Here is a 24,746-nt window from a genome sequence, read left to right on the forward strand (position 1 = left end):
CTGAGCATTTGTGCCCCTGAACCTGTTACTAACTCAGTAACTGTGAGTATGGTGTCTGTGTGGTCACTGCAGTGAACTGTCGAAGCCAGGCAAGTCAAGTGTTGTGGCGAGGGATAGTTGGGGTCCCATTTTTTGCAGGTTGGAATGAGTAACGGTGCAGCCAATACAAAATCATGCAAACATTGTGGAAAACATTTTGGCTGTTCCTCAAAAAGCTTAACAAAGAGTTGCCACAGAACCCAGCAATTCTACTTCCAGGGATACATACACCCACCAGAACAAAGCACATATCTACACAAAAACCTATGAATGCACGTTCATAACAGTATTATTTCATAATAGTCAAAGGGTGGAAACAACTCAAATGCCCATAAACTGACGAATGGATAAACGAAATGCAGAGCAGCTATACAATGGAATGATTTTCAGCCATAAAAAAACACAACAAAACAAAACAATAAAACTGAGTCCCTTACGGCGCTTCAGGATAATGCACTGGACTGCAAGGTCAGACTGAACTGCAAGGTTGGCAGTTCAAACCCACCAGCTGCTCCTCAGAAATGCTATACAGGGTCGCTATGAGTCAGAACCGACTCGATGTAGTACACAACAACAACACTAACACATGGTATAACTTGGATGAACTTTGAAAATATGCTAAGTGAACAAAGGCAGACACAAGACCACATATTGTATGATTCCATTTATATTAAATATCCAGAATACGCAAATTGATAGAGACAGAAAGCAAATTCGTCGTGGTTGCCAGGGGTTGTGACTGCTAAAATACACAGGGTTTCTTTTTTGGGGCGACGAACATGATTGGGGATTAGAAAGTGGTGATGGCGGCACAACTTGTGACTATATTACAACTATAAAATTAGATACTTTTTAAGAGGATGAGTTAAATGATAGGTCAAGTATATATCTCAGCTAAAAAAAAAAAAAAGTGTCTCTTTTTTACCCTTTAAAGTATACAGAACATTTCCTAAAACTTTAATATAAACAGCAGCTGGGTTGTAAGGGGTCAAAAGGGTGGGAGACTGAGCAGAAGAAACAAGCAGTACAAGTAACTTGGAGTAATAAATGAAGCAGCTAGCACTTGCTGAGCTCTGGTAGCATAGTGGTTACGCATCGGGCTGTGAACCTTAAGGTCAGCAGTTCGAAACTACCAGCCGCTCTGCGGGAGAAAGATGAGGCTTTATACTCCTGTAAGGATTTACACCCTCGGAAACCCTGTACAGGGTCGCTATGGGTCGGAACTGACTCGATGGCACTTAACAAAGCACTTGCTGAGGATTTACTGTGTGAATGTTGTGTGAAGCACTTTGGAATTAGTGACAGGTCAGCTTGGTAGGCTGAACACCAGCCCTCCAGAGTTGTCTTTAGAGTCCTGGTGTGGTACTCTAGGGTAACCACTGGGTGGCTAACCGCAAGACTGGCCGCTCAAATCCATCAGCCACTTCTCAGAACTGAAGACATTTAACAACAACAACAAACATGTCTACTGCCCTAATTCCTGCAATCTGCAAATAGGTCATATAACAAAGGGAATTAAGGTTGCTAATTAACTGGCTTTTTAAAATGGGAGATTATCCTGGATTATCTTGGTGAATCTAATGTAATTACAAGTATCCTTAAAAGTGGAAGAAGAAGGCAGAAGTGGGAGAATCAGAGAGATGACAGTATTTGATCCAGTGTTGTTGGGGGAAAGGGACCTTGAGGCAAGGAAAGCAAAAAGCTTCTAGAAGCAGCAAAAGGCTGGAAAATCCGTTCTCTCCTAGGGATTTCATAGGGAATGCAGCTCTGCCAACATCTCGATTTTGGCTCAGTGAGACTTCTGACCTACAGACCTGAAAAATCATAAAGTTGTACTGTTAAGGCAATTATTGGTCTCTCTTTGTCCATAGGAAGTACGAGTGATGAAAACTGAAGATAGATGGAAACATTAGGCCAGTGGACTCATGGACCATTTGAACAACAGTATCTACAGCCCTGAGACCAAAAGAACTGGATGATGCCTGGCATCCACTACCAACTTCTCTGAAAGGGGTCACATTAGAAGGTTCTGGATACAGTGGGTGAAAAATGTGAAACACAACTCAAAATCATAAAATAGACCAGACTTATTGATCCTGGTGGAACCCTTTACTTTAGCCACCCTTCAGGGAAAACAGAACATCCAGGAGGTAGGCACTCCTTAGAATAATCAATCATTTGAGATTAAAAGGGCAGAATTTATCCAAGGACAAAGTTCAGAAGGGGTAGGAAAGGAGGAGTAGAAATGGGAAACAGAGGCAGGAAGTGGGATAAGTGATGTTACATTGTGAGAATTGAAATCAATGACATGAAAAAAAAGGTGTATAAACTGTTGAATGGAAAACTTAATTGCTCTGTAAATCTCCATCCAATTCACAATAAAAAGAAAAAAAAAAAAAAAAAAAAGAGTATTGTTCAAGCCACTAAGTCTTCGGTAATGTGTTACAGTAGCAATAGAAAGGAGTCCTAGTGCTGTGCTGCAGGAGAAACACTGGACCTCAAGGTTGGTTTGAACCTCACCAGCTGCTCCTCGACAGGATCACTATGAGTCAGAACCAACTCAGTGACACTTAACAACAATAGCAATAGAAAACATATAGTCAGTAAAAGTAAGTCTCCTATAAATCTGTGGTCCACACTAAGAGAAATTATAGCAACAAGGAGATACTCTGTGAATGAAGAAAAGAATCTATTCAAAACCAAGTAACAATGGATGACCTCAGAAGAGCCAGTTACTTTCGTAGGTCTAGGCTCTGTCATCTGCTGTTCCCCAGCACTTCACTAAGACAACCTTTGTTTTTTTTTTCCTTAAATGTTTTATTGTGAATTATGTGATAGTTTACATAGGAGAACATTAGTTTTACATTCATTCTATCGTATATCATCTCATTGCCATGGTTACAATCCCCTCCATGCAATCCTTCCCCTGTACCCCCCAGGTCTTCAGCACACAGTAGCTCTTCCTCTCTGGATCTAAAGTCTCCAGCTGCTCCATCGCTCCACGTCATCATCTCTGCCTCCATTTCAGGCATCACTGCTTCTCTGGCTAGGGTCCTGCTCTCTGCTCTTCTCCCTTGATGGTCCTAGGGACCTCCACTCCTACACTGAAAAGTTAATCACTCTCCTCCTTACTATAAAACGTCTACCTTTACATTTCTGACTCTCACAATAAGTCCTGATAACAATTATTCACTATTGTATCAGAAGAGACCCGTCTGCATTTCATTGCATCAGCCCCGCCTAGTCAGATTGAATACTACTACTCACTGGAGATTCTACCTTCCTCCAGGCCCTCTGGGTCTAGGTTCCCTCTTGAAAGCTTGTAAGCCAGTCATGTCGTAGCCCCCCACCCCCCATTTTGGGTAGCCAATGTCCAAGTTGCCCATCCCTAAGACAGCATTTCTAAAGTTGGTTCATAAAGAGACTTGTGGAGTATGCGTAGCTAGGGTCCTCTAACTTGAGCCAGGTTTTCATTTCTTTTCCTTTAAATTGTCTAAGAGTTGGTTATGAACTGCAAGGTTGGTGGTTCAAACCCACCAATTGCTCCTCGGAAACCCCACAGAGGGTTGCTATGAATCAGAACCAACTCGATGGCACCTAACAACAACAAGATGGCTCCAGGTAGGGGAGGATGATTTAGTATTTGTCAAGAAGCTGCACTATCTCTTGCTGTCAGGAAACAAGAGCCATGGGTACTGGAGACTGTGTAGCTGTACCGAGAGCTTTGAGCTTGCCTCATTCTAAAGTCCCAGTGGCAGTGCCTCTAATTGTTGTTAAGTGCCAGGAAGAAAACTCCAACTCATAACGACCCTGTATAGGGTTTCCAAGGAATGGCTTGGTGGGTTTGAATTGCTGACCTTGTGGTTAGCATTCCAGTGCTTATCCTACAGCACCACACCAAGACGCCGTGCCTCTAAATAGTACACATACAAGTTGCGTTGCTAATCTCATGTCAGCAGTTTGAGATGACCAGCAGTACTGTGGGAGAAAGATGAGGCTTTCTGCTCCCATAAGGATTTACAGTCTTGGAAATCTTATAGAGGATCGCTATGAGTCAGAACTGACTCCAAGGCACACCACCACCACCACCAATATTCATTGAGAAGCTGTTTCATGACAGGGATTGCTCAAGGCTCTTTCACGTCCTAAACCACACACCAACTCTTCAGATCTCCATTTAATAGATGAGAAAATTGAGGTTCCTTGTAATCTCTAGGGAACCTGAACTGTTTATCTTAGTTTTCAGAAGAAAAATACTCTGTCCACTTTTGTTGTTGTTAGGTGTTGTCAAATCGGTTCTGACCCACATCAACCCTATGTACAACAGAACAAAACACCACCTGTTCCTGCGTCATCCCCACAATTGCTACTATGCTTGAGTCCACTGCTACTGCTACTGCCACTGTGCCAATCCATCTTGTTGGGGATCTCCCTCTTTTTTGTTGACCCTCCACTTTACCAAGCATGATGTTCTTCTCCAGGGACCGGTCCCTCCTGATAACATGCCCAAAGTAGGAGAGACGAAGTCTGGCCATCCTGGATTCTAAGGAACATTATTGTACTTTTTCCAAGCCAGATTTGTTTGTTCTTCTGGCAGTCCATGGTACTTTAAACTTCTTCTCCCACACCATAATTCAAATGCTTATTCACCGTCCAACTTTCACTGCATATGAGGGTACTGAAAAATACCATGGTTTGGCTCAGGTGCACTTTAGTCCTCAAGCTGACACCTTTGCTCTTGAACTATCCACTGTACACCATTGCTATTCCTTTTCTAGGACACCTAACCTCAGAGTTTCATCCCTGAAGCATTTCATTCCCTGAGGTGTTTTAGATTCTGTACCCTCAAAACCAGGTAAGTTATTAAAACTGGATCTGGACTTAATGGGTTGCTTTCTGCCTACAGGGCCAGCTAATTAGTCTTAATTATCTCATTATAGATTCTAAGTATTTCCAGCTGCTTCTTTACCCCTTACTGCCCACCTCCCCTTCCCCCAACGTCTATTTCCCAGATAGCCTCTGCCAAGTCATAGACACAGGTGATATACTGATGCACCCTTCTTATCCGTCAGGAACATTAGTTATTTCTGAGCATGCACCTCACCTGCTACAGCCTCCTGGAATATCCACCTTTGTGTTCCTGTCTCTTTGAGAACACATCTGCTTTGGCCAATTATTAGTCATAGGTACAAATTTTAAAAATCTGTATTTGACTTTCACTGACTACAGCACTGTGCTACAACTATATGTTGTTGTTAAGCGCTGGAGAGTTAGTTCCCTGCGGTTCAAATAAACCTTTCGGTCCAGTGGTTATCCTACAGGGCCACTCTAGGATTCTATAGGGGCCAAATAACAAACATGAGTCTATTTCACAATAGCTTGGAAGGTAATCTCTTCTCCCTTCTTTTCAATACCAGCAAACCTTAAATCAATCATTTGGTTCAAATAGTTGAGGGGGGGAAAAAGTTACCTTTCTTAATTGAGGTAAAAGGTGATATAACAGCGTAACAAAAATGAAAGAGAAGGTGTGGTCAGAGGGCTACCAGTTCTATGACTGGCCTTGGGCAGTCACTTCATCTTCCTGAACCTTACTTCTCCAATAGATAAACAACAGAATAATACCAATTTCATGAGATGGTTGTGAGGATCAATCAGGAGAATGTAAGCAAAAGCTCTTCGTAAACTATAAAGTTGTAAGCAAATATTAGTTTTTATTGACATAGAAATGGAAAGTTTCCTCCCTCTATTATTTGTATATTTAGTAGCTATTTCTGGGATAACTCTTCCTTTTTGTTCAAGTAATATCTTTTGTTATTTAAAATTTCTCAGATTTAAACTAGCGATATCTTCATATGCCAATTTCCTATTCTAAGCCAAAGTTAGATGGATCTGACACTACTCTCACTGCTAGAGATAGACAGACTATCTATTAGCAATCATAAACATAATTTGGATATGAATATTCCCATGACCATCAGACACATGACTGCTTTTTAAAGAGTTTGCATATCTGAGGAAAGCACGGTTCACACAAATCCAGTCTATAGGCTTCTTCTAATCATAGTGGTTCCATACAAGGGAGCTTCATTTGTAGAAAATGGAATGAAAAGATAATGGAATATTTCCACACAAAATTTTATTTTGGAGTTTTACACACTATTTATTGAAAAGACAACATTTACTTCCTTATTCTTACACCTTCACAAACTTTTTGAAGCCCTTTTGCATAATCAAGAATGTTCCAGGGAAAACAACTGTTAGTAACACTGAGCAATTTTAGTTGCTGGTAAAAAAAAACCCTTAATTTGCAACTAATGATATTTGGTTCTCCACAAATTGATAAGCTTTGTCACAGCTCTTTTCCATACTTCCCTTCTCTGATATTTGTCAACTGTATTCACTTCAAATTAAACAAAAAAAGTGGATTTTTAGTTATTCATGGATGTTATACTAAACAGCTCCCTAGAGGTTCTCCATTGACTGGCTTGGGCAATACTATATTTTCTTTAGTTTATTAGTTTGACAAAGTTAACTTAAACAACCTAGGTAACTTTCAGTGAGCCTTGGAAGGGCTAATATGCATGCACATATGATTAGTCATCTGTTTTCTTCTGCTCTTCTTTCTGCATGTGTACAATATGTTTTATTTCATGTTGTTGTTGTTGGGTTAGTATTAGCCTGCTAGCCACAATGTCAATGGTTCAATCCTACCAGCTGCTCCTTGGAAACCCTACATAGAATCGCTATGAGTCAGGACCAACTCAATGGCCCTTAAGAACACTGGTGATTCCTTAAGGAGTCCTGGTTGGTGCAGTGGTTAAGCACTCAGCTGCTAACAGATTCAAACCTACCAACTGCTCCAATCCATAAAGATGGGCCAGTTCTAATTGTTCTCTGGAGTCACTGAGTTGGAATTGATTCAAAGGCAAAGTGGGCTTAAAAAATGCTTTCTATATGACTTGAAAAAGGAAATATTCTGATGATGAAATGCTTTCAATTCTATTCTTTATAAAAGTGAACATTTTGTTTTGTTTAGCCAAGGAGCAATTTGATCAAATGATACAACTGTTTATTGTGCCAAATCCCCATTTTCATCTGAAATACAACCTGGGGCACACAGCATCTAATTAAATTCATATGAAGTACAAATTATTGAATAGAAACCAAAATGCATTTCAAAGTAGATACCAATTAATGTGACACCAATTTCTTTCCCCTTTCGAATCACTCCAATAGGCATGGCTTATCCACAAAATATATTCTGTTTATTTTGCAGGAATCAATTAGAATATGCTTTATGTTTCAATCCAACAATCACATCCAATGCTTTGTAAGCAGGTAGATCAGATGGTTTTTCTGTTTGATTCCTAACACCTGCCTCCCCAGCCCCTTATCCCCACCATCAGTGATATAAAAGTCCCCCTCAAATTTGTCTTTAATTTGAGGATGCTCATTATCTAAAATTTTTATTTCTTTTATTTAATACAGAGATCTGTGCATCTCTTGACAACAGTACTATCTCCTTCTTCCTCGTTTCCATGACAGTGAACACACAATAGAAAACTATAAAGTCATATATACAGCAATTCTGACAGCAACGTTCCCGTCAACCTAGTTTGTGAGACAAGGTTTCAAATAACAGAAACTGTGTTCAATAACACTCAACAAATGATTGTCTTTAAAGTAACACACTTTGAACAGAGAGCAACAAGCGGCTAATCTAGCACAAGACTGGCCAAGAGTAGCTAATCACTTGTGAAAGTAATCAGCCACTTGATTTGTTTTGTCTTCCAGAGGCCAATGATCAAGCTACTTCCAGAGAGAGCCTGGCAGGCAGAGCTGATTCCATGAGTCACAATGATGGCATCGTGTTTACAGTATACTTGACTGTCATTCATTCAACAAGTATTTACTGAGCATCTACAATGTCAAGATACTGAGCCTGGTGCTAGAAAAACATGAAAAAGACAAGCCCACATCCTAAAAGAGCTCAACATATTTTGGCAGGAAGAGCAACTCAGATTCTTAACAAGGGAAAAAAGCTCTGGTAATACATACCACAGATCATCACTTGATGCTTATAATATGTACATAATTATTTTTAAAAAGGAAGCCAGTGATAAACAAAAAAAATTTTTTTCAAACAATGTAAAAGTTCCACATCCAGATTCAATTTATTTATCCTCAACACCTACTGTGTAACATGCATGACCACGTAAGCCATCACCTTTTTAAAAATATGTTTGTAGTGGAAACATAATTACTTTAGGGTTTCTGAGGAACAGCTGGTGAGTTTGAACTGCCAACTCTGTGGCTCAAACTGACCTTGTGGATGAATGCTTATCCTACAGTGCCTATTTATTATTCAAATGATTTATGTTTACTTCAGTTTCTTGTGCCTCACAACTTACATTGTTGTTGTTGTTGTTAGTGGTGTTGAGTCAGTTCTGACTCATATCAACCCTGTATAAGGTGTCTAAGGCTATAAACTTTATGGGAACAGAAGGCCTCATCTTTCTGCTATAGGACAGCTAGTGGGGTTGAACTGCAGGCCTTGTGGTGAGCAGTCTAGTGCTTATCCTAGAAAGCTATCATGTTTACATTAAGTAATTAATACTTAATTACTTAAATAATATTTAAGTAATTAAGTAACATTAAGTTACTTAATGTTGTTGTTGTTGAGTGCCATCGAGTCAGTACCAATTTATAGCAACCCTGTATATAGGGTTTCCCAGGAGTGGCTGTTGAGTTTGAACTGCCAACCTTGCAGTTCAAACCGACCTTGTGGTCAAGTGCAATAACCCCCAGCGCCACAATAGGACTCCATTTAATTTTATAATTAAACATGTAATATGGAATATGTAATGTATTTGGAGTTCTGGTGTGGTGCTGTGGGCTGAACACTAGACCGCAAGATCAGTTTGAACCACAAGGTCAGCGGTTCAAACTCACCAGCCACTCTTTAGAAGCACTATACAGGGTCGCTACGAGTCGGAACCGACTCGACAGCACTTAACAAACAGCACTAAATAAAAATAAACATGTTTTCAAAAAGAAAGTGTGTTATGTAGGGCCTTTCTGGGCACCACATATCAACTATCAATTAATTAAACAACAAGTACAGTAGTGCTGTAAATGGAATCTGGGCTCTGAAAGGCCATCCTGTTTACAAGCAAACCAAATCCACTGCCGGTGAGTCACCTCTGATGCATAGTGACACCATGTAGGATTTCTGAGACCATAAATCTCTAAGGGAGCAGACAACCTCCTCTTTTCCCTGCTGAACAGTTGGTGGGTTTGAACCACCAACCTTGCGGTCAACAGTCCAATGCTTACTCCCCAGTGTCACCAGGTGTCTTTGTCCTACTGTTTCAGCTGCTGCAGATATAGATATATTCTTCTGTCCAGGATGACTACAGGAAACGGTGACCTGTTCCAGTCCCAGGTCCTCTCCTCCAGGTATTTCCTGTAACTTTGGTCCCCCTGCCTCCCCCGCAACTTATTTTTCTCACAAGGTCATTGAAAGAGCATTTTTAGAACATGGAGAATATACTATGTCTAAACAAGTTTTTCAAGCTTCTTCTTTCATGTTTGGACAAGTGAGAGCGCAAGAAGACAAACTCCTTGAGGGCAGGGGCCAGTATGCCTAAATTATCTTTGTCTTGTCATCAGAGCTCAGCATGGTGTGCTCACTAAATGATTATTGAGGACAGTGGCAATGTGTCTGGGTCCACTCCTTGTCTCCCCAAGCCAGCAGATGAGAGGTAACATAGGCCAATGTGTAGTATGCAAAAACTGTCGCTTGGTTAGATCTCTCACTTGCCTAAGGTAGCTGATGAGTGGGTTTTGCATGCCTGGTTTACACTCTTCAAATATTTATAGACAGCTCTCTTTGCCTCCAGCCCTAGTTGTCACTTAGCCAAGTTCTACATATATGGTTCTTTTAATCTTTCCTTAGAAATCAATCCCACTAAGCTCCTTAATCATTCTAGTTGCATTGTTCTCAACTTCTGGCTGTTTGTCTACCTGGCAATTTATTGCAGAGAGGGGTTAGTCACCTTCGCAGCCCAAGGTTAAATGCATTTTATGGGCAAAATAAAGTTATTTATATCATTTCCTTTTGTATGATCATGTTTTTAAAAATTCATATTTATGTTGATTGATCAATCAATATATTATAAGAGAAAGGAACAAAAAAGTATCATCAGTTTTATATTCTCTAAGGATGACATTGCCATTGATTGAATCCTCTCATAGGTCTACAACTGATTAATTTCAGTTGCAGTATTCAAATTCAGGCGGCAGAAAGTAGGAAATGGGGACCCAGAGTGACGTGGTCACCACAGGCTGGATTAAGTGCTCATGCTGAAGTACTGTGTACCTCAAAGCCTTCTGGTTAACTTCCTTATACTCCTTATGGAAAAAAGTAACAGATAAGTTTATTTTTCCCATTAGAAAAGTAATACATTAGAGTAAAACATAAACTAGCCAGAAATGGGGAAAAATTACCAGAGCAAATGGACATACCATCTTTATGATCTTTATACTTTCATCTTATTCTTCTCTAAGGAACTGGAGTTTTTGTCTGGGTTGTACTATTTTGGTTGGCTGGGAATATTACTCAATAAACATAAAACAAGTTTGAAGAATTTAATTTCAGCCTTTTTTGATTTATTTCTCCCACTCCCCTAATAGAAATTTTCAGGTAAAGAATCAGAGCGAGTATTAACTGAAGAGAAACATGACATGGATTTTTTTGTTTTGTTTTGTCTATGATGCTAATGAGTATAGATTCAAATCTTAGAAAGGTGTAGAAAACTGTCAAGAATGGTAAATTCTAGTAAATGAAGTATTGTACTCACTAGTATCCTACTTCTTTATTCACACAAGTAAATTGTTGGTCCCTTATTAAGCTCATTTTACTTTAGTCATAGAAGTATATTATTGATCCCTTATTAATTCAGCTTAAAGTCTTAACCTTACCTAGATCTACCATCAGAAGGCGGGTGAGGGCTGTGTAGAAGGTTGTTCGGCACCTGAAGTCACTGAGACTGTAACATTCACTGATGCCAAGAAAGGGGAAGTGTTCACTCTAGTGAAAGCAAAAGAGTATCCACAGTTACTAATGCCTTATCTACACTGTCAGGAACAGTCTAGTCATGAAAACTACAGAAATGACACTTACTGTGTGGTTCTTTAGCATGAATTTCACGGCATCTATCTTCACAAGTTTTTTTAAAAGGATATAGGTAATGGAAGTTAAGGAATCTAGGGAAATATAATTGTTTTATCAATAGGTAATAAATCACAAAATAATACTGAACTATAAGGGCATCCATTTCTATTTAAGAAGAATACTATTTCTAAAGAATATACCTACAGAAATGTCTTTTATTCTGTTAATCCATTATTAAACAGTGCAATTACTTTTCATATCTTATACATATTCTAGTTATGGAGAGGAAGAATGAATTTTATAATTAAGATAAGGGCTCCTTTAGAATTAAAGTCTTGATAGTGGAAAATTAAAACTGACCCTTTTTACATTTTGGGTGTAACTTAAGAATTTCTTTTTACTTAAAGTTACTTCATAATAAAATAATTATAAAAGACCCATCATCGTCTAACAAGAAAATTATTCAATTTAAAGAAACCACAAGCTCAGTTAGTAGAACTCTCAGGAAATTCTGCTTTAGATGGGGAAGATCCGAATATAATTAGGAGGATACAGCAGATTACATGTCGTTAAGTACTGTTACAGACTTAAAAGAAGCAAGTATTTCTAAAGTCCCTACTATGTGCAAGACATTTTATATATACAATATCACCTTGTCTTCATAATTACATGTTACATATAACTTATTATATCTAGTCTATAGATAAGGAACCAGAAGCCCAGAGACATTAAGTTGCTTGCCCAAGATGACACAGCTATGGATTGATAGTACTGAGATATGAACTGAGATTTGACGCTCTTTTTACTGTATCACATCACCTGAATAGTTCAGAATGAGAGTAAAGTTGACAAATCATGAATACAATCACAAATGCCTACATCATTTCTCCCACAGAAATGCTGCCATCAGAGAAAGACTTTAAGAACATCCACTTAGTCTGCAAATAACCCTCTTCTCTGACTTTGCTTGTATTTTTTACTGTGGCTAGGGCATCTCCTGGCCATCAGGGGTGGGGAACCTTTTTCTGCCAAGGGCCATTTGGATATTTATATCAATCGCAGGCCATACAAAATTATCAACTTAAAAATTCAGTTGCTAGATTTGGTCAGACATTTAATTAACTCACCTGTACTTAATGTGATGGCTGGAGCTGTGGTTGCCTTGGCAGGGTCACACTAAATGATTTCTCAGGCCTTATACGGCCAGTGGAGTCCTGATATGGCACTGTGCAAATGCACCAGACTGCAAAGTTGTTTGAACTGCAAGGTTGGTGGTTCAAGCTCAACAGCTGCTCCTTGGAAACCCCACACAGTCTCACTATGGTTCAGAAGTGACTCGACAGCACTTAACAACAACAACAACATTCAGCCAGCGGGCCACATGTTCCCCACCTCTGCTATCCAGGGTTATTCTTGCGTTCCTTGCAAGCAATACCAATCTTATATGGCTCTATTTATGTTCCAGAGGAAACAATGGCTGCTTTCCTTTCCTCCACATCATCTCCAAATATAGAACGCTGAATGTGTCTCTATAGAGTGGTACTGAGAAGCCTAATTTTAAATTCCAGTCACTTAGGTGTGGGTGTGAAAGAGTGGAAAACACATTGTAACATGAGTTAGGAAACCTGAGTTCTAGGTTTGACTGTACCATTCAATCAGCTGGTCGAGTCTGAGTAATACACTCAGTGCCTCTAAGACTTAGTTTCCCTTTCTGACAAATGAGGAAATCTATGCCTAAGCTATCCCAGAGGGCTATTTTAAGGATCAGATGGTGAAAATGTCTTTGCCAATTATAAATCATGGAGGAAGACATGACGATACGGAAATTTAACATTTATGGAGTGTTCACCACCTGTAAGGTTAATATCTCATAATTTCATGAGATAGGTGATATCACTTAGAATTTCAGATTGATATCAAACTAATAAAAAAACAAACTTTCAAAAGACAAACAATTAGTATGATTTAGATCTAAGCCCCTTTGACTCCAAATTGACCGTTTTAGTTGCATATTGAGAATATGCACTTGGCTCACTTCCGTATTGGATTGTAAACTTTCTAAGGGCAGGGCCTGAATCTATGCCTTTTTATTCTGAGCAACTACTCAAAGCACTGTGTCTTTCTAACAGGCTGAACGTCAACAAGATACGGCTGAGAGCCCTTCCCTGCCTACAAAAGATGCAGCTGTGATGATTTGAGCCCGCGTCAATCACTGTGCAGAAGAACTGCCACTCAAATTTCACTCAGTTAAACAGGAGTGGAGATCAATACACTAAGAAATATCTTAAGTAATTACCAAATGCAATTCTCTTAAAATTGCAAAGTTAAAAGTGACAGAGTCTATGGGCAATACGAATGCTGCCATTAATCGGAATCTTCCTGTCAGTGCTGTTAATAAACAGCAAGTCATGTTTTGACAATAGAATATTTATGGTAGCAATAAACAGAACATTCACAGGAAGAATCTCATCTGCCAAAGACACATTTTCTGCAGAATTGCATCTGTGCACTTTGTACCAAGGCCAGCCTCACTGCCTTTTAATTACATTCCAAAGGGAAAAATGATTAAGAATGAATCTTTACTTTTTTTTTAATAAAGAAAAAAATGAGATTTCATCTGCATATTTATGTCCCCTTAAAGGAATTCAATTCAAAGCTAGTTATGATCCTTAAGAGGGTCTGTAATGCTTAAAAAATAGGCAAATGGACACATTTTTATGGCTTTTATACTTTCATCTTCTTCTCTAACGGACTGGGGGTTTCTGTGAGTTATGTCATTTGGTTGGATTGGAACATTAGATAAATTATGAAGCGTCTTCCAGAACAGCTAGTAGCAGTACATGTTGTAATGGTGGTAACAGTAATAACAACAGTAGTAGCAGTTTCGAGACTATTTAAGGTCACACATGAAGCATGTAAATGGTGGCATCCAGATTCAGGTTTACAGGACTGTCTGATTCTTAATGTACAAGCTCTTTTCACTAGGCTGAATCTTATCCACTTAGTTTTAAAGAGGTTAGTGTTCTTACAGAGATCATTAACCTCTTGAGATATAATGGAAACTGGAACCAGGTCCTAGAAGGAACAAAAGAAACCTCTGCTTGCATGAGAAACAAATTTATTGGTGAGCCATCACATTTGGGTCAGAGCAAACGCTACTGCTGGACTGACATTAACCTAGACAATTCCCAGAAAAAAATTCTGTAGCCCTCTGGTTCTGAAAACACTGAGGTAGCTGAAGATGGTCTTACTGACAGCCAGGAGACAGATGGGAAAAGACAAGAGAAGGGAAAAAGCATGGCATACTTTACAGATGGAGGGCACTTCTGAAAATCTGTCTCCCATCCGAAAGATAACTAAATGGATATACACCAGTTTCTTAAGTTACAGGAATACCATACACTTAGTACTTCATGGCCCGTGGAGTACCAAGTAGGACTTCAATTCCTGGTTTTCAAGCTTTTCTGATTTAAACTCACAGTAAACTCTTAATAGGGTTTCCGAGACTGCAAATCTTTTGGGAGTAGTAAGCCTCATCTTTCTCTTGCAGAAGAGCTTGGTAGGTTTGAAACGCCAACCTTGTGATTCTCAGTCATGCTTATCCTATAGAGCCAATGTTTATATTGTTGGTGTTAAGTGCCATCGATTGGGTTCTGACTCTTAGTGATCATGTAGGTTTCCAAGGAGCAGCTATTGGGTTTGAACTGCCAACCTTGTGGTTAGCAGTCCAGCACTTATCCCACAGTGCCACATCAAGACTCTCACATATATAAAAATGAAAGCGGAATGGCATCATATTCATTGTAAAAAAGAGCATTTCAAGATCTATTTTGAAATACAATAATACTGTGTGTGATTAGATAAATTTCCATACAACTACATGGAAGATGGGTGTCCTGGTGTGGCACTGTGGGTTAATGTGCTGGACTGCAAAGTCATTTGAATTGCAAGGTCGGCAGTTCAAGCTCACCAATCACTCCTTGGAAACCCTATATAGGGTCACTATGGGTTGGAATCGACTTGCTGGCCCTTAACAACAACAACATGGAAGATCAGCTAATACTACTATTATTCAATTTACGCACCATCCACTAAAGCCAGTTAGATGAAACTGAAGAATTCTACCAATTTCTTCAGCCTGAAATCAATAAGACATGTAATCAAGATGCATTTAATTACTGGTGATTGGAAAGTTGTAAACTAAGAGGATGGCTCAGTAGTTAGAAAAATATGGCCACGGTGATAGAAAATGACCATGGTAGAATTTTGCAAAACCAACAACTTATTCATTTCAAAAATCGTCTTTCAAGAACATAAATGGCATCTATATATGTGAACTTCATCATATGGGATACACAGGATTCAAACTGACTACATTTGTGGGAAAAAATGATGGAGAGGCTTAATATCACCAGCCAAAACAAAGACAGGGGCTGACTTAAGAACAAGCCATCAACTGCTCATATGCAAATTCAGGCTAAAGCTGAAGAAAATTAAAAACAAATCCACAAGAATCAAAATATGACCTTAAATAGATCCCACTGGAATTTAGAGACCATCTCAGGAACAGGTTTGATGCATTAGATATTAATGATCCAAGATCAGAAGAGTTGTGGAATGACATCTGGAACATCATACAAGAAGAAAACAAAAGGTCATTAATAAGACAGGAAAGAAAGACAAGACGAAAATGGCTGTCAGAAGAGACTGTAAAACTTGCTCTCCAGCATAGACATGTTAAAGCACATGGATGAAATGAGGAAGTAAAAGAACTGGGCAGAAAATTTGGGCAGCTCAAGAAGACAAAGTATTATAATGAAATGTGCTAAGACCTGGAGCTAGAAAACTAAAAGGGAAGAACACTCTCAGTATTTCTCAAGCTGAAAGAAAAGAGGAAAAATTTCAAGCCTTGACTTGTAGTATTGAAGGATTCTATGGGCAAAATATTAAAGGATGCAGAAAGAATCAAAAGAAGATGAAAGGAATATGCAATCATTATACCAAAAAGAACTGGTTGATGCTCAGTGATTTCAAGGTAACATATAATCAAGAACTCATAGTACTGAAGTCCAAGAAGCACCAAAGGCATAGCTGAAAAACAAGGCTCTAGGAATTGACAGACTACAAATTAAAATGTTTCAACAAGCTGACGCAGCACTGGAGGTGCTCACTTAACTATACAAAGAAATTTGGAAGACAGTGACTTGGCCAATCGATTGGAAGAGATCCAAATTTGTGCCCATTCTAGAGAGACGTGACCCAAAGGAATGTGGAAATCACTGGACAATATCATTACTATCACATGCAAGTAAAACTCTGAAGAGAATTCTACAACAGTTGCAGCAGTATATCGACCAGGGAGCTGTCAGAAATTAAAGCTGGATTCAGAAGAGGACATGGAATGAGGGATATCACTGCTGATGTAAGATGAATCTTGGCTGAAGGTAGAGAATACCTGAAAGATGTTTACTTGTACATTATTAACTATGCAAAGGCATTTGACTGTGTGGATCATAACAAACTATGGATAACACTGCAAAGAATGGGTACTCCAGAACACTTAATTGTGCTCATGAGGAACCATACATAGCCAAGAGGTAGTTGTTTAAACAGAATAAGGGGACACTGAATGGTTTAAAGTCAGGAAAGGTGTTGTATCCTTTCTCCATACTTATTTAATCTGTCTGCTGAGCATGTAACCTGAGAAGATAGATTATAAGAAGAAGAATGTGACATCAGGATTGGAGGAAGATTCATCAACAACCTGCAATATACAGATAATACAACCTGGCTTCTGAAAGTGAAGAGGACTTAAAATACATACTGATAAAGATTAAAAAAACAAAAAAAAAAACAAAAAAAAAAACAGCCTTCGATATGGGTTGCAACTCAACGTAAAGAAAATGAACATGCTCACAACAGGACCAATAAGGAACATGATGATAAACGGAGAAAAATGTGAAGTTGTCAAAGACTTCATTTTGCTTGAATCCATAATCAACAGCCATGGAAGCAGTAGTCAAGAAATCAAATGACATACTGCATTAGGCAAATCTGCTGCATAGGACATCTTTAAAGAGTTCAAGAGCAAAGATGTTTACTTTGGTGACTAAGGGGCACCTAACCCAAGTCAAAATATTTTTAATCACCACATATGCATGTGAAAGTTGGACAATGAATAAGGAAGACCGTAGAAGATTTGATACATTTGAATTATGGTGTTAGTGAAGAATATTGAAAGTACTATGGACACCCAGAAGAACAAACAATTCTGTGTTGGAAGACACATGGCCAGAATGCTCCTCAGAAGCGAGGATGCCAAGACTTTGTTTCTCATTATCAGGAGGGACATGGCCTGGAGAAGGACCTCATGCTTGGTAAACTGGAGTGTCAGTTAAAAACAGCAAGTTCTTCAATGAGAAGGACTGACACAGTGGTAGCAACAATGGGCTACAACATAACAGTTGTGAGGATGGTGCAGGACCAAGCAGTGTTTTGTTTTGTTGTGAACAGGATCACCATGAGTCGGAATTGACTTGATGGCACATGTATTTACTGCTGTTGTCAGGTGATGTCAAATTGGTTCTGAATCATAGTGACCCTTATATGGAGTCCTGGTGTAGTACTGTAGGATACACATTAGACTGCTAACCAGAAAGCTGGCAGTTCAAACCCATCAACTGCTCCTAAGAAACCCTAAACAGGGGTGCTATGAGTCAGAACTGACTCAACGGTACTTAACAACAATATATATATTTTAATATTCCATTTATATGTGTGTGTGTAGTCCTGTTGTGGTGCTATGGGATAATGCACTGGGATTGCAAGGTCGGTTTGAACCACATGATGGGAGGTTCAAACTTGCCAGCCACTCCTCATAAAGCCTATACAGGGTTACTGTGTGTCAGAAGTGACTCAATGGCACTAACAACATCTCTCTCATATATATATATATATAGTCACTATGAGTCAGAACCAACTTGACAGTACCTAACATCAGCAATAAAAACCTGTGCTCAAATCAGTTCCGACTCATAAACTTGTGATTCAAACTGACTTTGCAGCTCAGCACGTTAACCCACAGTGCCACACATATGGAGTCCATTATTTTATTAATTTAAAAATGTAATAAATTATAAAACATAGACTATTTAAAGAAGTGTTAAAGTGTGAAAAAAATTGTTTTAGAAGGAAGAACAAACAAGATGGCGGATGGGGTAGTAGTGCAGTGAGGAGCTCCTTCAGAAACAACACATAATACTGGATAAAGCAGGCTCAGGGGATGGTACTAGAACTCTGAACCACATATAAAGGATTATCTAGAAGGTTGGAAAGCTTACAGCTAGGGGAATTTGTAGCAGAGCAAGAAATCCAGCGATTTCTAATTGAAGACACTCAGCTGCTCCCAGAGCCACCATCTTGGGTGAGACTGAGTGAGAGAAGGATCAGAACAGCTACCAATACCTGACAGAACTGAAGATAAAGGTGTGGACACTCATTTTTTTTTTTTGTATCTGTTCATTGGTCTCTGGTTGTCTGCGCACCTCCATTCTGGTGACTAGAGGGGGTGCCTGAGTGAGTGGACCCCCCACCCACACCCCCAGAGGGTTCTACTACACATGTGCACAGATATCCTTGAAATTTAAAGTGACAGTTCCCACTTAAATCGAAACAGCAGTGCAAAACGGCCACAACTGGCCCTGAACTGTTTATCACTAGGAAAAAGGCCTGACAGGGGTTATGGAGCGAAACAGGCAAACTAAAATTGAAACAAGCCAAAAATTAAATCTTGAGCTAAGTCACAAAGACCAATAGTGGCATCTTGAAATTTCTCAGGAATAAGAGTGAAAAAGGAAGCTCATATCTTGATCACATCTACCTGGAAGCAATTAGAAAGCATAAAATAATACCAAAATACACACCTATCTAAGTATTAAGGCCCCAGGTAACTCCTGAATATGCTCAAAAACCAGAAATAGATGACCATATCAGTACATGTCCAAAAATGAGATAAAGTGACTGAGGCAAATGAGCTGGAAATAGACCTATACTCCATACTGGAAGATGGAAATGCCTGAGAAAGAATTCTGAAAAATGATTATAAAATGTATGAAAACATTATACAATGGAGTTGAGAAAAATAAGGAAGAAGTCAGGAAAGTGCTACAGGAACAATCAAATAAGATAGATACAGCATTGGAAACAATTCAGAACCGACAGAAAGAAGTTCAAACGATTAATAACAGAATATCAGAAATGGACAATACAATGAAAGGGCAAAGGAGTAGAATAGAATAGAAGCCATAACTAGTGAGCTAGAAGATAAATCTCTCAAAACTACTAAGAAAGAATAGCAAGCACAAAAAAGGACAAAAAAATCTGAAGAAGGCCTAAGATTCATGTTGGACAACGTGAAGAGGAATAACTTAAGCATTATCAGCATTCTGGAGCAGGAAGAATCACACAAGTCCACAGAGGAGATAGTTGAAGAGCTGCTGGAAGAAAATTTCCCTAACATCCTGAAAAGCGAAAAGATGAGCATTCAAGAAACTCAACAAAACCCAGGAAGGATAAACCCTAAAAGACAATCAGCATGACATATAATAATCAAGCTCTCTAAAATCAAAGATAAGGGCAGAATTCTGAAAGCAGCTAGGGAAAAGAGAAGTGTCACATACAAAGGCAAGCAAATCAGATTAAGCTCTGATTTCTCAGCAGAAACCATGCAAGCAAGAAGGCAATGGGGAGACATATATAAAACCCTGAAAGAAAACAACTGCCAACCAAGAATCCTCTACCCAGCAAAGCTGTCAATCAAATACGATGGTATAATCAAAACATTCCAGGACAAACAGAAGCTAAGGGATTTTGCTAAAGCCAACCTTGCTATAAAAAATATCCTAAAGGAAGTTCTGTGGACTAAGAACCAACAAGAACAGACAACAACCAGAGAATGACATACATGGCAGCATCACCCTGAACTCAACTGGCAAATGGAAACATCAACAACAGAATAAATTATAATAACAGAGGATCTGGGAGGTCAGTCTACGATCCAAACAATTACAATGTGAAAGAAGGTAAACACAGAGGAACAGAGATCCAGGTGGTGAGGTCAGGTAGATTACAGTATAAAATATACTGTCTTAAATTGATAGGAAGAATTAATGAAATATAAGGTAACCACAACAATGGGGTTGGGGTGGGGGGCTTAGTTCGGGTGTTGGGGAAGGCAATATGAGAAGGGAGAGGAGGTGGAAGAACAAGATAGACAGTGGATCACTGAGACAGGTTTGCATGGCCTAAATGGGACTGAGGTAAATGGTGATGCATGTTCAAATTTGGAACAACAGGACTTTGTGACACAGGGATATAGACTTAGTTTGAAGAGGGGAAATAATACTAAAATGCTTGACTGTCTTACGAATATTGATTTCCCTTGCTTACTATTGTAAAATAGACACTTGAGTGGGACAGAAAGGCATGTTGGGAAACATGATTACAGAAAACTTACAAGCCCGTCCTTCAGCCTATAACTGACTGGAATACCTAAAAGGGGTTCTAGAACTTGCCTAGTGAAATAGGCCAATTGCACAGCCTTTGCAGAGTATAGGACCTTAGGTGGAATTCTGAGTCCCATCCAGAACCGTATGATATGGGACATGCCCACTAGCAAGGACAAGCAGACCAGCCTGGAAGAGCTAGAACAACAAAAGATACATCGTCAAAGAAAGACAATCAGCAAAAACCCAAAACAAAAATGTCAACATGACTAGCTACTAAGAACAAACAAGCTGTTCGCTGAGAAGCCATCAAGGCAAGCAATCAAATTCCTTCAGGACAAACTCCCCTCTAAGAACGAAACTCAAAGGGAACACATGAATAGGCATGTAAGCTTGCTGGCGACCACACTGGTCTACTGGTGAGTGGAAGAGGGGGAAGGCATCAATGAAGAAATGGGCTGAGTTCAACCACAGTCCACTGACTCTCATTTACCTGGAGATGAGAAAGAGAAGAGGAAGGGCTGGTTGGTCCAAAGTGTGGTGAGACCTGGGAACAAGGACATAGCCATAGAGGGCTAGAGCTGGGTGTGAAGCATCCAGCTGATATGTAGTGAGGGGAGATGCACAAGACCACCCAAACTTGCATACAGTACCCATTTGACCTAGCCTAGATGGCTTGATAATTAGAACTTGACTAGAGGAAGATTACAAAATAATGATAATAATTTTTTTTTTTTATAAAGAAAATCAGGGTAAATTGCTACAATTTGATGAATCTGACCTATACTCATGGAGGTAGTAACTCTATAAATACTAACAGAGAGGGAAGGAGTCTTCACATCAAGTATTAATGCTATCCCCTCTGTACACAGGATAGATAGGGGAGGGCAACTTAGACATTGGCTACCTCATTTTACCTAAAATGAGGTAGCCAATGTCTAAGTTGCCCTCCCCTATCTATCCTGTGTACAGAGAGGCGCTCTGGTAGCGTAGTGGTTACGAATCAGGCTGCTAACCTCAAGGTCAGCAGTTCGAAACTGCCAGGAGTTTCACAGGAAAAAAACAAGGTGTTCTGCTCCCGTAAAGATCTACAGCCTCGGAAACCGTGTGCAGGGTCACTATTCGTCGGAATCGATGCCATGGTACTTAACAACAACAAACCTAAAATGAGGGAGCGATAAAGGCATGAAGTGACTGGCTTACAAGGTTTCAAGAGGGAGTTTAGTTTAAGAGTGTGGGGCAGGGGACAGAAAGAATCCCCACTGAATAATTTTCATCTTGTTTAGATGGGTCTGGTGAAAAGCGATGGGATTAAGATTCGTATGATTCAATAGTGGATAACTGTTATCATGAATAATTGTGACTGTCACAATTGTAAAGGTAGAAATTTTGTAACAAAAACAGGAGTGTTCAATCTTACATTCCAGAAACAGAGGACCCTAGGACCATCAAGGGAAAAGAGCACAAGCAGAAATCGGGACTTATCCAGAGAAGCAGCAACACCAGAGACTGAAGCAGAGACAGGGACACAGAGAGAGGGAGCGGATGAGGACTCTAGATTCATGGGAAGAGAGAAACTAAGAGCTGGTGGCCAGGAGGCAGACTTGCAGAATGTGCCCTTTGGCGGTGTAAATTATTATGTAGGCCTGAGTGTTTTTTTTCTTTTCTTTTTTTTTTAAAAAGCTAAAGTGAATATAGAGAAATACTGTTAACTGTTGGTACATGGAGGGGGTTATAATCATTGTAATGAAACAAGGTGTATAATTTGTTTAATGTAAAACTGATGATCTGCCCTATAAATTTTACTCAATCCACAATAAAACCTTAAAAAAAAAAAAAGGATATAAGGAGTTGTTTGTTAAGGATACAGTATTTAGATATATGATATTTACTAAGTGCAAGAAATTGGAATAAGGCATCAACATATAAAAATCATACATGTTTATCGATAGTTTTAAAAACAGAATTAGATCCTGATGATAAAACAAAAGCATGCAGATAAGAATATTACATGTTGCAAGTTACTGTAGATAGATGATGAGCACAAAGTTATAGTTACTAAAATATGTTTAGTTCTGTTCATGAACCCTACTAGACTGAAAAATTCAATCAGATCCCAAATGAAGAATTTAAGGCATACTAATAAGTATTTACAAGGAATAGGTGTTAAGGTTTCAGCATTCAACAGGAAAGGAATAATACATTCTCAATGACCACTATATGAAGTTTTGAAACTATAAAGAAAGGCTACAATAGAATCCTAACCACTAATAATTTCCAATGTAATAGAAGACAAGACTAGCAAACACTTGTGGCATGCCACCAAGTCGATTCCAACTCATAGCAACCCTAATACAGGGTTTCTGAGGAGCGGCTGGTGAGTTTGAACTACCGACCTTACAGTTCAAACTTACCTTGAGGTCAAGTGCTTATCCTATAGTGCCACACCAGGACTCTAAGCTAAATTATATTCACACACAGATACACAAGTAAGAATTGAGTCACACACAGATACACAAGTAAGAATAACAAATGAAAGATGAGAATAAAGAATATGAAGAGAATTAATATGAGAACTATCTGAGCGAGCAGAGCCTTAGTACTATGTGCTCTACTATTATTAGATAATATAAACATATTATTTATTGATTTTTTTTGCATTCATATTACAAAACCCTAAGACCTCCTCCTATATGACCGCCAATAAAATCAGATCATTATAATTAGATAACATTGGTATTTATTATTGCATTTAACCCTTACAAAATCATAGTAGATAATACTCCCTTTCTATAGCTACAAAAACTGAGGCACAGAGAAATTCAATGACCTGTCCACGTTATTTTGGCTAACACAGTCACTCACTAATGATTACAACTATTTCTGCATAGCTTTACTTGATAAAGAAGTGAATCTTGACGATGAACTGAAAGTCAAAAAGTGCCCTAATTGAGTTACAATGTGTCAAACAAGAGAGAACAGTGTACATGGTGATTCAGTGAAAGATGATGAAGGTGTCAAGGGGAAGGCAAAATAAATTTCCTTGGAACAAATATGAAGTACAAATTGTGGTTCAGTGGTGAATCAGGAAATTAGTTATGGGAACTCAATAAGTCAAGTGCCGTTAAAGGAATCAAGTTCAAATCAATAATTTTACTTTGACCTGAGAAGCAAGTAGAAGTGATTCTGGGCTTTTGGGAAGAGGAATGATCAGATCAAAACAATACTTGAGAAGATAATTTTTTGAAGCAAGACTCTAAAGAACTTGATGAAGGTATGAATACGAGAGCTGTGAAAGAATAGAGCTGACTCTCACATTAGATTCTAGTATAAATACAAACAAATAGATTAATTATGGAATGACGTTCCCATGGCTAATAGAGACAGAAAACAAAGAAATATATCAACATTTCTTTTGATGAGAAATGTTAATAGAAGCATGCCTGAGGGATATATGCTGATACTAGTTTTATTTAACATTCTCACAAGCCATCTGGCGATGGTGGTATTCAATGAAATAAAGCAATGCATTTTGGCACTATTTCACAAAGCACAATTACTACTGTTTATTACTAAATATTTCCTGTAGCAGAACATTCCAATTTTACTTCTATTTTTCATCTTTATTTCACTCTAGAACCGTGCATCATCTCCATCCTCTCCTCTTTTACTAACCCTCACACTTCATTCAGAATCCACACCCCAGCAGAGTGGCAACAACACTGATAGGGTCAGGAGGCTTGCTTTGCATATTACTTGATAATCTGAAAAGCTGCATAATTAGTGGTTTGTATATAAGCTACAGCTAAAAGCCCTTGAATCATAGGGCTCCCTCAAACTGGCTATATCAAAATGTCATACATTTAGATCATTTTTAATGAGTACATTTAAAGAATGTTGTTAAGTGTTGTCGAGTCTGTTCCGACTCACAGAGAACCTGTATAGGGTTTCTAAGGCTTTAGTGATCTATATTGGAGCAGAAAGCCTCATCTTTCTCCTGCAGCGTGACTGGCAGTCGACTTCCGGCA

The 24,746-nt window shown here is 38.9% G+C and overlaps 1 protein-coding gene across 1 annotated transcript in view; it reads right to left on the reverse strand.

The window, feature by feature from the left end:
* The window catches only part of RANBP17 (RAN binding protein 17), a 520,934-nt gene that overhangs the window by 121,624 nt on the left and 374,564 nt on the right, over positions 1-24,746 (reverse strand). Inside the window, exons 18-19 of the mRNA XM_006864848.1 lie at positions 11,225-11,288; positions 11,023-11,131 (exon numbers count right to left, since the gene is read on the reverse strand). Of these exons, the coding sequence (XP_006864910.1) occupies positions 11,023-11,131; positions 11,225-11,288 (173 nt within the window). The remainder of the gene's footprint in view (positions 1-11,022; positions 11,132-11,224; positions 11,289-24,746) is intronic.

The sequence above is a fragment of the Chrysochloris asiatica genome, unplaced genomic scaffold (genome assembly GCF_000296735.1).
Source record: "Chrysochloris asiatica unplaced genomic scaffold, ChrAsi1.0 scaffold00071, whole genome shotgun sequence".
Classification (NCBI taxonomy): domain Eukaryota; kingdom Metazoa; phylum Chordata; class Mammalia; order Afrosoricida; family Chrysochloridae; genus Chrysochloris; species Chrysochloris asiatica.